This window comes from Anoplopoma fimbria, chromosome 8 (assembly GCF_027596085.1).
Source record: "Anoplopoma fimbria isolate UVic2021 breed Golden Eagle Sablefish chromosome 8, Afim_UVic_2022, whole genome shotgun sequence".
Taxonomy (NCBI): domain Eukaryota; kingdom Metazoa; phylum Chordata; class Actinopteri; order Perciformes; family Anoplopomatidae; genus Anoplopoma; species Anoplopoma fimbria.
In genome coordinates this window covers 17911616-17926840 of record NC_072456.1, presented here as the reverse complement: position 1 = coordinate 17926840, position 15225 = coordinate 17911616, and the positions used below count along the sequence as shown (strand labels likewise).

The following is a 15225-nucleotide window of genomic DNA, read 5'->3' as shown; positions in this document are numbered from 1 at the left end:
AAAAAAAAAAAAAGAGTAAATAAAGGCTATCAGCTCCTCGATTACTTCTTACGGCAGTGGACTGCTAAATAAACCTATAATCATTCCTAGAAAGAAAAGATCCGGTTTAGCAAAAGTTGACACAAAACAACACAGCAGGCGAGCCAAGACTGTAAGCCAATAAAAACTGACTGTGTGCCGGGTGAAAGCCATCCTAGACACTGTTGGCTCCCAAAACACCTGCACATATGGTACAGATGGACCATTCATCCCTTTTCAAATTGCCATTCAGAAAAACAACTAAAAACAAATGTTGAGAGCTTTTCTGAATCATCTCTTGCCATGTGAATGCTGCCTGCTGCTGGTGTCGTCTTGGCAAAGGATGTTTTTCATTTATACTGAGTGAGACTAAGCTGGAGAGTGGGCGCAGGTGGCTTTTGGGACTTTATTAGGAGCATTAGGGTTTTCAAGGGAACTCCCTCCAGGCAAGGCAAATGCATTTCGTGACATGATCAGCTGAGGAAATCAGTGGAAGAAATGCCCAATTCATTTCTCTAGCAAGTGGAAATGTGAAAAGCCCTAATAAGATCCAGCTAAAAGGTTTCCAGTGGGCTTCATGTGCAGTCTGAACAGGCAGCATCTCTGAGTCTACAAAACGTAGGAACTGAGAGTGATGAACAGCAGTTTTGTCTCTCTCTCGCTGGTCAGCCAAATGAATTGCAAGAGGATGAGCTCTTTTCTGAGATGAAATGTGTAGTCTCATGCGTCAACTATAATTCTGCTACATCTGTGTGTCATAAAATGATTAATAGCGTACAATATAATCTGTCTTCTGGCTATGGGTAAAATGTGAAATGTGAATTAATGTCTGAGGCTGACGGTGTCTGCCATAAAGCCAAGGGGGAAAAGGATGACAATAGGCTGGCCAAATCAATTTGACCTCTTATGTAATCAGTTTTTACCGTTATGGAATGTGGCCCAGGCAATTACCGGACAAGCTAAAAACGATGAGGGGCTGTGAGTGGCAGACGGATCTGTGCATCTGGTTATCATTGCAGGGCGGCTTAAAAGGCTCAACTAACAACAGGTTAATGTTACGTTGCAATAGTGGTATTCGGTGCGTTTGTATAGGAGTAGTTTTACAAGTACAAGTATGAGTACAGGAGCACAGTATCGGACCTGATACCCGATACTGGTATCAATGGATCCCTAGTTGTGGTACATGTATACTTGGCCAAAGCCCAAAGTATAGCTTCAATGTGTTCCAAAAACCATCCCTTCTTCGAAAAACAAAAATAAATCTAAGTTTCAGGTATGATCACTGGTACGAAATGTTCTGTGATCATTAGAAACTTAAGGTACCCATTGGTAAAGTTAAAAACAATGTCAACATTCAGTGCTACAAATCAAAACGCCACTTGGATTTGCAAAACCGTCATTGTTTTATTTATGTTTACTTGCTAGCAACCTACTTCAACTCATGTTGCTACAAGTCACCAACTCAACAGGGCACCTTTAACAAGCGGGCACACCATTCAGAGAATGGACTCACCAGAATTAACTCCTCTTCCTCTTTTATTCTCCCATTGCTTTGGTCTTCTTCAGTATGAGGCTTCACAGATCAGACAACATAAGAACTGCCTGCAGTCAGTCTTTCATCACATGACTTTTTAGTATTGCAGTTTGAACCTTTCAATTACGTCTTTGTTGTGATTCCAACATGTCTAATGTAGCTTTGATCAGTACAACCCGAGAAACACAACACCGGTCAGCTGCCCAGTAGACATGGACCTTCATCTGCCATACACTGTACTTTATTCTTAGTAAATACCACAGTCTGTGTAATGAGTTCTGTATGATATTCTGTCATCATAAGTACTTGATAAGTACTGCTGTGGACGACTATGCTCATCACTGTCTATAGTCAACCCTTCTACATTGTGCAGTGACCCTCTTTTCATTGCCATAGTCTTGTGGAAATGTCTTCAATCAATGTGTTGTTACCGTAGACAGTTACCCACACAGTATTTCCATCATCATAAAGTAAAGTAAAGTCTTTTATGTAAGATGCCCTGGACGGGGGCAAAAAGCACTGAGTTGACAAACTGTCCTGACACGAGTCATTGTTGATTTCACTGTTGTAGGGGAAAGACTCTAGGGCTGCAGATAAGACTGTTGCCATGGTCCTGAAGGAGATACCAAGTAAGGCGTCATCAGAAGGGAAGCCCCTCCTCACAGTGACTACCAAGGTGGGCAGAACCATTTCAGAAACCCCCCTCGCCATCCCCCTCCCCTGCCTCCAAGTGGAACGTCCTCCTGTGTTAGTCATACTGAACAATAGCAAAGCTTTGAGTGTCCTATAACTGACCTCCACTGTCTACTAACTCATTTCTTAAGCCTTTTGACTGTTGTATCTAACACAGTAGCAACAAATACTTCATTTCCAGCTGCTCTATGGGGTATAAAATCCTCCCACTATATCACTGCATTTACACAAACAGTGAATAATGATCTTATGATCTATTGAAGCAGCCTCAAATTGCTGCAATTATCTACATTACTTTTTTTATCTTTTCAAATTAGCCTCTTAAAGATTCATGGTGCTCTTCTAGTTAACGTTTATTGTGCATTTAGTATGTAAGGGGTGGATTAACCAGAGGGTCACACAAATTTCCTCTCTCATTCCTAATCCGGACAGAAAATAACTCCCTCATGAACTTTTTACACCTCATAAGCAGCTAATCCTCAACACAAACAGCGTGAGAATGCATTTCCAAAATGCTATGCCCCGGCACTGCATTGAGCTATTGAATGAGCTCTCTGTGTACAAAATACTGCAGCAAATGACTGTACCCGCTGCTGAGCTTTTCACTTCTCTTTTGCTTTTTCAATGTTGTAGCTGGATGCAGTCGGTGCTCCTGATGCCAATATGAGTTTTCTTGCTTTGTGCTTGATTGCTTTTTGTACAGTATGTGTGTGTGTGTGTGTGTGTGTGTGTGTGTGTGTGTGTGTGTGTGTGTGTGTGTGTGTGTGTGTGTGTGTGTGTGTGTGTGTGTCTTGTATATCTGTCTGTGCTTAATGACCTGTAGCATGCTTAATACTTGTTTAATTATCTAGTACAATGTCTGATTTTGATAAGCTGTCATACAACCAAGATAATGCTTCCACTCAAGTGGAGGGGATTTAATTATGCCTCAGCATTTTTGCTGAGAGATGGAAGCTGCTGAGTTCACACTACCAAGATATGACTTGTAAATAAAAAAATATTTATTAATAATAACTTTATAAAAATGCAAGAAAACAGCATTCCTCTGCAACAATTTTTTTTTATTCCTTTAAGATGCTGGAGTGTCGCAGAAATCAATATTATGGACAATAGATCAATAGTTGTCAGTATATAACATTTTACCACCTGCAAATATCAATACTCTCATCCTTAAGAGAGAGAAAAACATAAACACGTACATGAACACATCCAGCACATAGTGATGGAACCATTATCCAGCTCATGAAGGTTTTCACTGTTTCAGCAAGACAGTTTCCCAGAAAATATCCTCTGATTCACAGTCATGACAAACATATCAGACGTTATCAACCACAATAAAGAAAATATACGAGTTTATAAATAAAAATAATAATTCTTACTTTTGTCATTATCTGGCTAAATCAAATAATTTACCTTGATATAGATTTTAGCTGCCTAGCCCTAACAATGACATATGGTTATATATTCGAAATATATATTTTGTGTTATATTTTTGTAGACGATGCACTATTCTCTACAGGTAAACATAGCACTATGTTTCACTTCCGCATTTTGCTACATTTATGCTAATATGCAAATCTTTACATCAAAATAAGATTTTAACTAAGGCTGTAATTTGCTGTAATAATTGTTTCACATAGGCAGAAGTAGGCAGCACACAATCAGTCCAGTGTGTAGTAGAGTCAAATGACGCCAAACACTCCCTTTCATAAAAACATGTAGAGCCAGAGAAAGCCGGGTAACAAAAGCAAATTGATAACCACCGTCATGGTAACATATACATTTGACTAAGAACAAAGCCTGACTTTGTTGAATTATTTCATGCATGAACTGAATAAAGCAAATAACAGATAACATTTACATTAGGTTGCTTGTTTTTCTTTCTTATGTAACAAATACAATTTTGATCAGTCTAGATGTCCAAGTCCATAAGTCCCTTCTCCCTTTGTTTTGTATATCACTTTGCTTTAACCCCTTTTTCAGGAAAATAAACACAAGATTTAAAAAAAACAACTGCAGTTTTAAGCTCATCTTTTGACGTTGTTCCAATGTTTTAGAGGCAGCGTGTCCCATCTTGATGTCACTTAGCAAGTGAGAAAGGCTAAGTGACAGGCTGTGGCTCTTCACGCAAGATGTCATCTCAAGTCAAGTCAACTGTATTTGTAAAGCCAAATATCACATATGATGTCTCATTGGATTTCTATAGAGTCAACCGGTCTCAGCTCAGCCGAAGCTCTCTGAGAAGATGAGGAAAAGTTTAAAGGAAGCAACTGGAAAATCAGACATCATATATAGGCTACACCTAACCATCTATCTTTAACAATAGCCCAAACTTTTATTTGAACAGTTTCTTATTCCTCAGGTGCCCATCACTTGATTTGTAAAAAACAAAAAACAAACAGGGCTTAAACCAGAGTGTATTAGTGTATTTGAAGTTGATTTGGTGATTATAGGATGAATCTTGTGATACTATATTTTTCATATTTTACTCAAATCCAATGAAATCGATTCCACAAGTACTGTCTATGTGGCCAAGACTTCAGATGTCTTATTAACACTGTGGTACTGGGTGAAATGTTCTTTCATTACAAGCATTGGCGCTATAGTTTATTTTGAGTCAGTACCACATCGTTCTGTTGCCATAAATACTTCAGTACAAAATGTGTATTAATACGTAGCTAAAATAGTTTCCAACAAATGGAATATTCCCTCCTGGTTGAGTTATGTTTGCAAAAAACTACAGTGCCCAGCTGTTTTAGAAAAAAACTATTCATTTAAGATTTGAATCTTCAGTAGGAATCAATTAGCTTGGGGCTTAAAGGGCAGGGAAATTTGAAAGTATTAAAAGATGTACTACTGCTTTGTTGATTTTGGTCTTTTCACAAGAGTTTGCTGAATATAAGATACTACACAATACTGCCACCCTTATCCTTTGCAAAAAAGTTAAGTACACATTTATATAAAATTCAGTCTGAGCTTTTTCACACTTTTATTCAAATTTTGCTGCCTTAGGACAAATCGTGTATAACCATCATGAGTCATAAAATACCCAAGTAAGCTAACTGAACTCCAGAAGGCAGGCCCGTGGGAGTACATGGAACTGTTCATTGCTACCCACAACAACAGCTTTGACACAGCTGTAATGAGTAAACAAACTGCTGCGTTAAAGAAAAGATTTTCATAGATAGATATCGGAATAAAGACAAAAAAATAAAGCATTTGAAAAAACAGATTCTGAGTAAAATGTGATAGAATTCCTGATCACATCTTATTCCACATGAACTAAACACACTGAAAGATGTTGGCTGTAATTAGTTCTCAAGACAACCATCCCTAACATAGCCTCTAGCCTGTAGTACTCTAGCCTCTGCTTTGATATTTTTTATCCACCTTTCCCTTTGTGTAGTGTTTTTTCCTCCTCTCCACCTCCCCCTGTCCTCACCTCGACCTCCCCGCCTTCAAAGCTCTGACAAGTTTAACTGGTACACGGCTCCATTAACAGCAACATCAGAGAGATCTCTTGGAGTCAAGCCCAAGCGGCACAATTAGCTCAAGTTCTCCATTACATCATTTTCTACATCGCTCTTTAACGCAAACAAGTGCCAAAGTGATTTGCATAGGAGGTGAGCAAAAAGGTATAACAGAAGGGGAGCAAAAGAGGAAAACAGGCAGAAGGGGAAAACGCTAACCTCCTTGTAGTGATGGTAATGGGCAAACAGCTCAGGAAGCTGCTCTCTTGGTTAATTGGGGTTTGCATTCTACCTGCTACCAAAGTGCTTGATGCATCTCCCCAGACGGATGCGGTAAACCTTCTGTCCCCATTTTCTAGATGATTATAAGAGGAAAATGCGGAGGTCTCATCTTTACAAGACCATTATTTAAAGTAGGCCCTGATGGCTATAATAGAAAGTACTTAGAAAAACACAACCGTGTAGTGTCCTCCATCAGGAAACATCCTTGATCCTTAATGAAATCTAAATTTTGCAACCACAACCACTTTTTGTACTTATATGCAGCAGTGATTTGTGCTAAATGATAGCGTCATTATGTTAACATGCTCACAATGACAATGCAAACATGCTAATGATTTTACATTTGTATTATGTTTGCTATGTTCACCATCTCTGTTTACCATGTTGCAATGCTAACGTTTGTTAATTAGCTATGTTAGCTTTGGGAAATAGGATCTCATAAGTTTTGCAAATATTTGGCTGTTATTAAAACCAAATTATTGGGTGAAGTTGTGAAGATGTTTAACATGAACGTCTACATTTCATAGTATTCCATCAAACAATCCAATACACAACAAAAAAAACAAAATGTCAATCTCATAGTAGCACTACAGGAAAAGTCACCAACATTGACAAATGACAAATCATGTGAAGCGACCGACCGACCGACTCGAGCTGCTAGCTTGGCTAAAAACTACAACATGTGACACAACTTTATAATCCTATATAAATGCATCATTCAGTTGGACAAGCAGCAGCTTCCTGAACCACAGATCCTGTTTTCATAATCCTCACTAAGTCAATCAATGGACAAGCTGGTTGCAGTTTATCACAAATAATGTTCTCATTTCACAACTAAACGCCATGTTGCCAACGCTGTCAACTTTCAGCAGTGAACATGAGTCAGCAGGGCTCTAAGCCAAGATGCTGTAAAAATTTGTTATTATTCCCTTAAAACCTCCTGACAATTTAATGAATTGAATGTATTACTTGGGGATTATGGTATGCTATAAATGTCCAGCATGCTGCTCTGTTGACAGTGCTGACCGTCAGTCAATCATTCCCAGCATCAAAAACAGTGAGTTTTTTTGCTTTAAGAAATAACAGTGGATAAATCCAAGGTCATTTATCTTCAGGGGAGTTTTCACACAGACTACAGGGTTTAACAGTCCATCTCATAAATGCAGACTGTAACTCTCAGATGTTCCCAAAAGATGCTTGCATCTAAAATTGTTAGTCACTGACGGATGTTTATCTGATTATTTTCCCCACACGGCCACTATTAACATGTGCATTTATGAATGTAATTTCCAATGTTAAGAGATTCTCCGCCTCCAGTCTACAGGTTGCTTGTTTCAAAAGAGTAAACTATATTTATACAGCTCAGCTGGAATTTAAGTTTAATGGACCAGTCAGCTGAGAAGCGGTTTGGATGAAGCTACATTTGATTTGTTGATTTCAGAAAAAAATGAAAATAATGTCTTAAATGCAGGAAGAAAATAAAAAATGATATATATATATAATAGTTTATTTTCAGACAATGAGACTAATCAATTAATAGTTGCCCATCGAATTGTCTAGATGGACAAGAATCTGATTATTCACAACACCTACCAGACATGTTTGCATATATGAGCGAACCAGATATTAAATATTCCGAAAGATAAAAAGAAGCAAGTTTTCTGAAAAACATACCCAGCAGCCTACACATAACACAGTGAGCCAGACCACCTCCTCCCATCAACCACAACAAACACAAACACGCAGGCTAAAAGGGAAAAAGTGTTTTGATGTGGTAAATAATAATAGCAGGGCGGATGAATGCTGCCGTTTTTGTTTTCTCTGAATGACAAGCAGAGCTTCTCTCATCTCGTTGCCAGCGTTGGGTCTGACAGTTACATAATTTCTACCTATGTTTCAGGTGGTGTTTTAATCAGGTAGGTATTCAGTTGAATGTGTGCAAAAATAATCTAATTAAAGCAGCAGAAGCCATTTGAAATGATTAATTTCTTCCATTAAAGGCCAACATTTGAATGGTTATTATTCAGGTTTTAAGAAGTTTTAAAGTCAAGAAGAAATGAGGCATCAACCTCTTTGACAGAACTAACAGCTGTAACTGAGTCAACGGTGGCTCAGCCTTCACTCAGACTCAATAACACACTTCCAAGCATATGCCGTAAATCACTGGATAAATTCGACCTTAAAAAATGAGACTATATGGTTATATTTTCACCCTATGATTTGTCGCTGCAATCCAAAATTGGGGGAAAATGCATGGGCCAGCAGCAGCGGAGGGTGAAATCAGGTTACTTCACACTGTGAGACTTCACGCCAACCAAAGCTTTATTCTGAAAACACAACAGCACAAATTCTAATTACCTCTGCTGGGTCAGCGTTCTTGCAGCGTAGCACAAACTCTTGCTCAACAAAGTAATGACCCCTCTATGGATATTATTTATGTATTTTTTCAAAAGGTTTTCTGGCAGCCGGGGAAAGTTCTTCTTTATTCTTTTGTGCAGCAAATATTGAATCGTACTCCCAACTAGTTATCATCATTCTCTACATTTCACTTATCTCTTTGTTGGACAACATTATTGATTAAGTAAAGAAACATTTCTTTTGTTGCATCAAAAATTCATGAAATCCACCTCATCAGGAGTTATAATTAGTTTTCTTTTTTATTGTGGATCAAGTCTAGCGCTATTTAACAGCTGAACAATGCTAAAACAAAGTAAGAATTTCTTACAAAAACAACTGTGAACTGATGACGTGTTTCAGAAGACAGCTACAAAAATTGCTCATTTATTTTGTTTAGATACAGTATGTATCTTTGTGCACATCTTACACCATCTTACATCAAGTCAAGACTCCCAAATTTGTCTAATATAACAGTCCTGCAAGAAATCCTACTTTTATTAAAGTTATAATGATTTATCTTTATGGTTTATTTTAGAGGCTTGAGTGTGTGGAGCTTTTGAACTGTATTGCATTACACAATCAGGTGTTTCTATTAATTTGTCAACCCATCTATATCAATGAGGGCTAAATGACAGAAACAAAGTATTTGTTCATGCATAGGGCAGAAAACATGAAATATTTCATTACTTTGTGTAATTATGTTTAATTTCTGTATTTTGTCACATTCATTTAACGTGCATCCCAGTTTGTTTCTACTTACGTATTGAGTTTATCAGGTCACAAGAAAAGAAAAATAAATTCAATGAACTACTTTTGTACAATCTGTGGCTTCTGTGGAACCCAAAATAATCAGGGTGTAAAGCCTACATCAACTAAACACATGTTAAATACAGAATGGATATACAGTACATTTGTAATTGCAAGGACAGGTATGAAGACGTGAAAGTAAAACCACCTTCAGCACCTTTCATATTAAGCATATGGCACGTTGTGTGCAGTCCATTCCATGATTGGTAATTAATCTTTAGCACCTTCATTTAAATTCTGCTTGCGATCATGGCCTGGAGAGCTACAATAACAAATGTCATGTTTGCTCGTTGCCAGCATTATATACACGCTACACAGGCTGACAAAAGTGGTGGTGGCTTTCTACGAGACAACACTGGTTTTTACCTCCAAATTATAAAGCATTGGTTGGTAAATTGTGGCCAGCTGCAACAGGTGCATCGAGGCTTCAGGGTACCAATAATTAATTGGATGGAACATATTCTGCAGCTGCACAGGCAAGTCCACAAATTGGTGCATCATAGGCAAGGTCATTAGCATATTCATAGTGTGGAAGGTGAGATAGCCAATAATGGTTAAGCAATGATTGTTTGGGACAGATCCAGCGGGTTTCTCTCAGCTCCACTCAATGACGAGGACTGATGCACTGTGGTAACCTGGTCATCTTTCTGTAGTAAACTGATATCTTAAATGTATTATATATGAGAGACCCAGTTTACTTAATTGTGTACACTTGCCTGGGTTTAAAACTGGGTAACAAATTAGGGCAGGGCTAAGTGGGTTCAACCCATGGATGCATCTTAAAACTAGCTACAGCCAACTGAAACGCTTCAAAAAGTTTCAGTTGGCTGTAGCTAAGCTACCATTAAAACTACTCCCATACTCATGCAACAATATAACCATCTGGCAATGTTCAAACATTACTGGAACATGTAGCTAGGAAACAAAAAGCAGCCACTGGGTCTTACCATGACTCAAAAAACACAGTACATGACTGAATGTGGTCCCTGTGACATGTCAAGTCGCTCTGTGCTCTTCCCAAGCACAAACTCTTAGAAATGTTAGAAAAACGCTGCAACATCACTACCATCTGAGTGGATCAACACACACTTGAATCACTTCAGTGTATCTATGTCAAGATGCTTGTGAATAAATGATGTGCTGCAAAGGAGCACAAATGTGTGTTATCTTCGTAAAAAGCCACTAAGACATGTTCCAAGATTTTTGCAAAGCAGAGATGTGTCAGTGTGGGGACTCTGGTGTCGTCTGTATCATGACCAAAAAGGACTGAACTTCACTTAATGTTAACATACCAGGGACTCTTGTATGATGGATGAGTGTCATGCTGAGTGAGAGCCTGAACTGTCCTGTCTGTTTGCTTTTTCCAGCTGGTGAGTGAGCAACAAGAGAGTCGCCCGCTTCTAAGTCCCTCCATCGACGATTTCCTCTGCGAGACCAAGTGTGATGGGGTTTCCCGCCCAGTGACTTCCAACACAGCTGGTACAGTACACAAAATTTTCAGTCTGTAAAAATGTCTGTCTAACAGTTGACATGAAAGCATACATAGATGACCCTGTATTACAAGTAATTTGCTATTTAAAATGCCCTTTTAAAGGTACTATTAAGATAGCTCCATTTCAAAAGAATAATATGGACTACAAATGTACTATTATCGTGCAGTGTATGATGTAGAGGAAAAGCTTTCCGATACCATGTTGTGTTTGTTATCATATAAGAGACTTAAATATCACATTGGATTATGCCTCCTGTTAACAGGCAACAATACTAGGGAGGGCGTTTTTTATTCAGCTGGGTCACGTGTCTATCAAATACAACATCATACCATTGATCACTGTTACTGGCTAAACAAAGAGTATGTTATCTTCCACCACTGGAAGATGCAATACCAAGAGGTGCATTATTGATTCCTGTTGGATAGCTAATTAATTACTGTGGGTCTCCTTGCTTTCTCTCTCTCTATCCCTTAACTGTATAGTAATACATATAGTAGAAGATTTCAAGTCAATATTTGAGTCACTTTACAAATTTTAATCAAATTTCCAGAAGATCAGCTAATGAAAATGTTAATTTATGATTGCTTCTATCCACTACTGTTACTCAATTATCTGGTGTTGGGGCCATCAAGAAAACAGTTGGTCGCCTTTACATTGTTGTGCCATTTAACCACTGCAGAATAATTGGCCGCAACAAGATGATGAAATTTTAAAGAGTGACAGTTAAACCTCAAACGGTGGAAAACAATATAAAAAAATTCTGTTTGTTTCATGTTTCACATATGTCATAATTTATTTTCTGGGTTTCCCTTGCACTTTTGTTGCATTTTGTTTTTATCAATACACCAACTCATCAGGAATTTTTTGAGGTAAAATGGTAGACTTTTCATTAGGTCACTACAGCCCAATACATAGTAATTGCGCAGAATCCAAACATTACATAGTATAAATCCTAATTCTAGATTAAATTACATCAACGATAATAATAATAGCCTATTGTTGACCAAACCCCACCTACTACTATTCAAAGCATTAGCCGAAACTGGCAAATCTGATTTTACTTGTAGCATCAGTGGAGCGATGTGAAATGTAAGTTCAAAGGTGTCTCCTTACAACATATGTCTACTCTAAGGTACTTTATTCATTACAACCTCTTCATCCTGCCGATGAATTAACTGGGTCAAAGTAGGTGTTGAGAAATTGAATGTTCTGACTCTAACAGATGTCGAGTAAAAGTGCCATCTTGGTTTCCACATGGGGACGGGACCTTGTTCACTGAGCTGTACCATCTTTTGAATGACGATGATTTGCAAAACCAGATTGCACAGCTGACGTGTGTCATCTCCAAACTGGCCACTGACTGTGCTGATTCAGGCGGGCGAATTATGGGCCAATGTTGTGTGAAACGCTAAACCTTCTGTCTCCCCACTAACTCTGCTACTCACACCGACAACGGTTTAGGCCTAATATTAATTGGTCATGCACCTCAGAATTCCCCAAATTGTCAGATCCTGTCTAATTTGTAGTCTGTGTGTAATATTGTTGATTTATGCCCCATTTAAAAGCAAATTCTTGCACATAAAATAATCAGTGCCAAGTAGTTCTAAAAGAGGAACATAGTTTTTTTCTCCAGCTGCTGTGATTTCCTCCAACAGTCTAAAGACATGCAGGTGAAGAGGATCCATCCATCCATTTTCCGTAACCTGCTTATCCAGTTAAGGGTCGCAGGGGTGCTGGAGCCGATTTCAGCTGTCAATGGGTGAAGGCAGGGTTCACCCTGGACAGGTCGCCAGTCTGTCGCAGGGCTGACATATATATAGACAAACAACCATTCACACTCACATCCACAGGCAATTTTAGAGTCTTCAATGGACCTAAGCTGCATGTCTTTGGACTGTGGGAGGAAGCCAGAGAACCCGGAGAGAACCCACGCTGACATGGGGAGAACATGCAAACTCCACACAGAAGGTTGTCCAGCCCGGGAAATGAACCCGGGCCCCTCTTGCTGTGAGGCGACAGTGCTAACCACTACACCACCGTGCAGCCCGGTGAAGAGGATGTTAGGTGTAATTGTCTGTCGATCTGTTTTCACACTGTGATGGACTGGCACTGAATAACACTGAACAGGAATTAGCAAGCAAAGAAAATCAATAATGAATGATAATTACCAGCCAAAATATGCTGATCCACATGAGACCTACACCATGTTGTGCCCTCTCTTGCATGCAGTTTTACTTTCGTCTGATTTTGAGGTTGAAGACTATTTTTGCCCGTTGATGGAACTGTTAAAACCCCATCATGAATTATAAATTGGTTTCATGGGTATCTGCGGTTTGGTACACACTAGTCAAATAAATGTCTGTTTAAATTTTTAATTTAAGTAGGAACATGAAAAACATAGCAGCTGGTTGCCCCTAAGAAATAACTAACCCTCGCTTTATAGAATCCCCTCTCCTTCGAACTCAATCTCAGAAAATCTTTTCTTTCTTTTGTCAGCTCTTTGCTCTAACAGGCCGGTTCAATATTCACAGGAATACTCTAAAGACACAATGGTTCTCACCTTTGAATTCACTGGAACACAATTGATTGATTTGAGTGATCAATCTCTTCTCTCTTGAAACGTATTGTTGGCTAAATGTTAAATTATAAAGCGACTGTTTTCTCTCGGAAACAATAAAAATACATTTAGGAAATAGGTAAGATCAAACAAGGGGTCTTGCATTTGATTAAGTCAATCAGATAATTGTTAACTGATTCTAATATCTAGGGATTATCAAATCTGTTAGTTGTCATTTAAATCGACAAAATCAACATTTATTGGCTAAAAATGAGAAGCGTGCTGTTGTTTCTCTCTGTCAGAGGTCAAGTACTCGCTGTTTCAACAATTACTATGACTTTTTAACATGAACCTGTTCTATTAACTGCATGAAATTGTCAGTACACAAACTTTCTTAAAAGTCTCTCTGTAACTCAGTAACACTTCTAATACTTATACTAATCTAAGAGTTTTGACAAGGGCATATTAGAATGCATGTCCTTCCCCTTCTCACTACCCTATTATTTCTGTTTTAATCATGTTGTGAAGCTGAAAACCTAAAGGCTCAACTAAAATGCTCAGCAATCATATTTATTTGCTCGCCTTCAGTCCATTGGCCCCCATAGCAACTCATTATTCATTAAATTAATATACAGTATACAATCATCCAGTTGAGATATCCGGTTGATGAGGAAAACTAGTGCAATTGTCTTCCCAGCCTCATCATTTCAAGTAGACTCGAGGGTGCCAAAACATTTTTGACATCATTGCCTTTTTATGAACAGCTTGTGTTTCTTTTTGGTGCTGAAAACTCTTCAGGCAACCTTCCCCATGAGTATGTCTCCCTTGATTTGTAATTGTACTCGCCATCTAAAGAGCACAAGGCATGGAAGACAAGCATACTCTCTAATTACGCAGAGATTTCAGTCAACGAATGCTCTCAGTTGGTTGTCATGAAACAGCAGCAAGCCAATTATGCAGTCATGTGTCTCGCATTGCACAAAGGACACAGCCAGGGTCCTGGGAGATAAGTGAGAAAACTTTGTAGGTTCCACAAATAACTAATGCATAAAAAGGCTGTTTAACAGGGGTCATGAGCCTCTTCTCTTTACTGAACTTAACTTTAAGGCAACGTTTGCCATCCCCTCTGTTTGGTTGACAATGTTTTTCACTGACATTGATTCATAAAAAACAGGAGGCAATGAAAAAGATCATTAGAAACTGAATGATTTTCTATGTTAACATGCAATAACTGTGTAGTTATTGCATGTTAACATAGAAAATCATTCTAGATGTGCTTTTCATGTACAATATGTGCATGACAGTGACAATGTAATGTAATGTGAATATCATATTTAGAATATATGATAATTCTAACCTTTGAGGCAAGAAATTAATGACCAGTAAAACGCACTTCACACAAATTTACCATTACAGTGGTATTAAGAGGAAACATATCACCTAAAATTAGGCTCCTTGTGTGCATTTCACCCCGTTTGCTTTTTTTTATTTATTAATTTACTTATATCAGTTGCAAGATATTCACATATTACTAAGATTGTCCTCATGCAAGACTGTACATATTTTTTCCAGAAAATAACCAAGGATGCCGTCTGAAAGTTACAGCAAACACTGGCAACACATAAGCAGCCGCAGGACATAGCCTACTGCCCATTTGACTTGAACTACAGCATGTCATACTACTAACACAGACAATATTCAATACACAAGATGTAAAAGAAAAGTGGTCAGGAATTGATTGACAATGAAAGTAATCTACAAAAAATAATAAGAAAAAATAGGAAAGCTTACATTCTGCTTTTGCCTAAAGTTTTGAATTTATCACAGTAATTATTCAAACCAAACATCCTCTTCCTTTTTATGTAAAGAGGGTATCAGCTCAGAATTATAACACTGTTACAGAGTCTTCAGCCATGAAGCTGGACGACATCTCAGACAAAAGTTGAGCCCTTTGACAGAAGGCTCTGTCCTTCT

General features: G+C 38.3%; 1 protein-coding gene across 1 annotated transcript in view; it reads left to right on the top strand.

Moving 5' to 3' along the window:
• Positions 1 to 2129: 2129 nt before the first annotated feature.
• The window catches only part of pex5la (peroxisomal biogenesis factor 5-like a), a 41340-nt gene continuing 28244 nt past the window's right edge, over positions 2130 to 15225 (top strand). The window contains exons 1-2 of the mRNA XM_054602652.1: positions 2130 to 2228; positions 10569 to 10680. Of these exons, the coding sequence (XP_054458627.1) occupies positions 2160 to 2228; positions 10569 to 10680 (181 nt within the window). The 5' untranslated portion in view covers positions 2130 to 2159. The remainder of the gene's footprint in view (positions 2229 to 10568; positions 10681 to 15225) is intronic.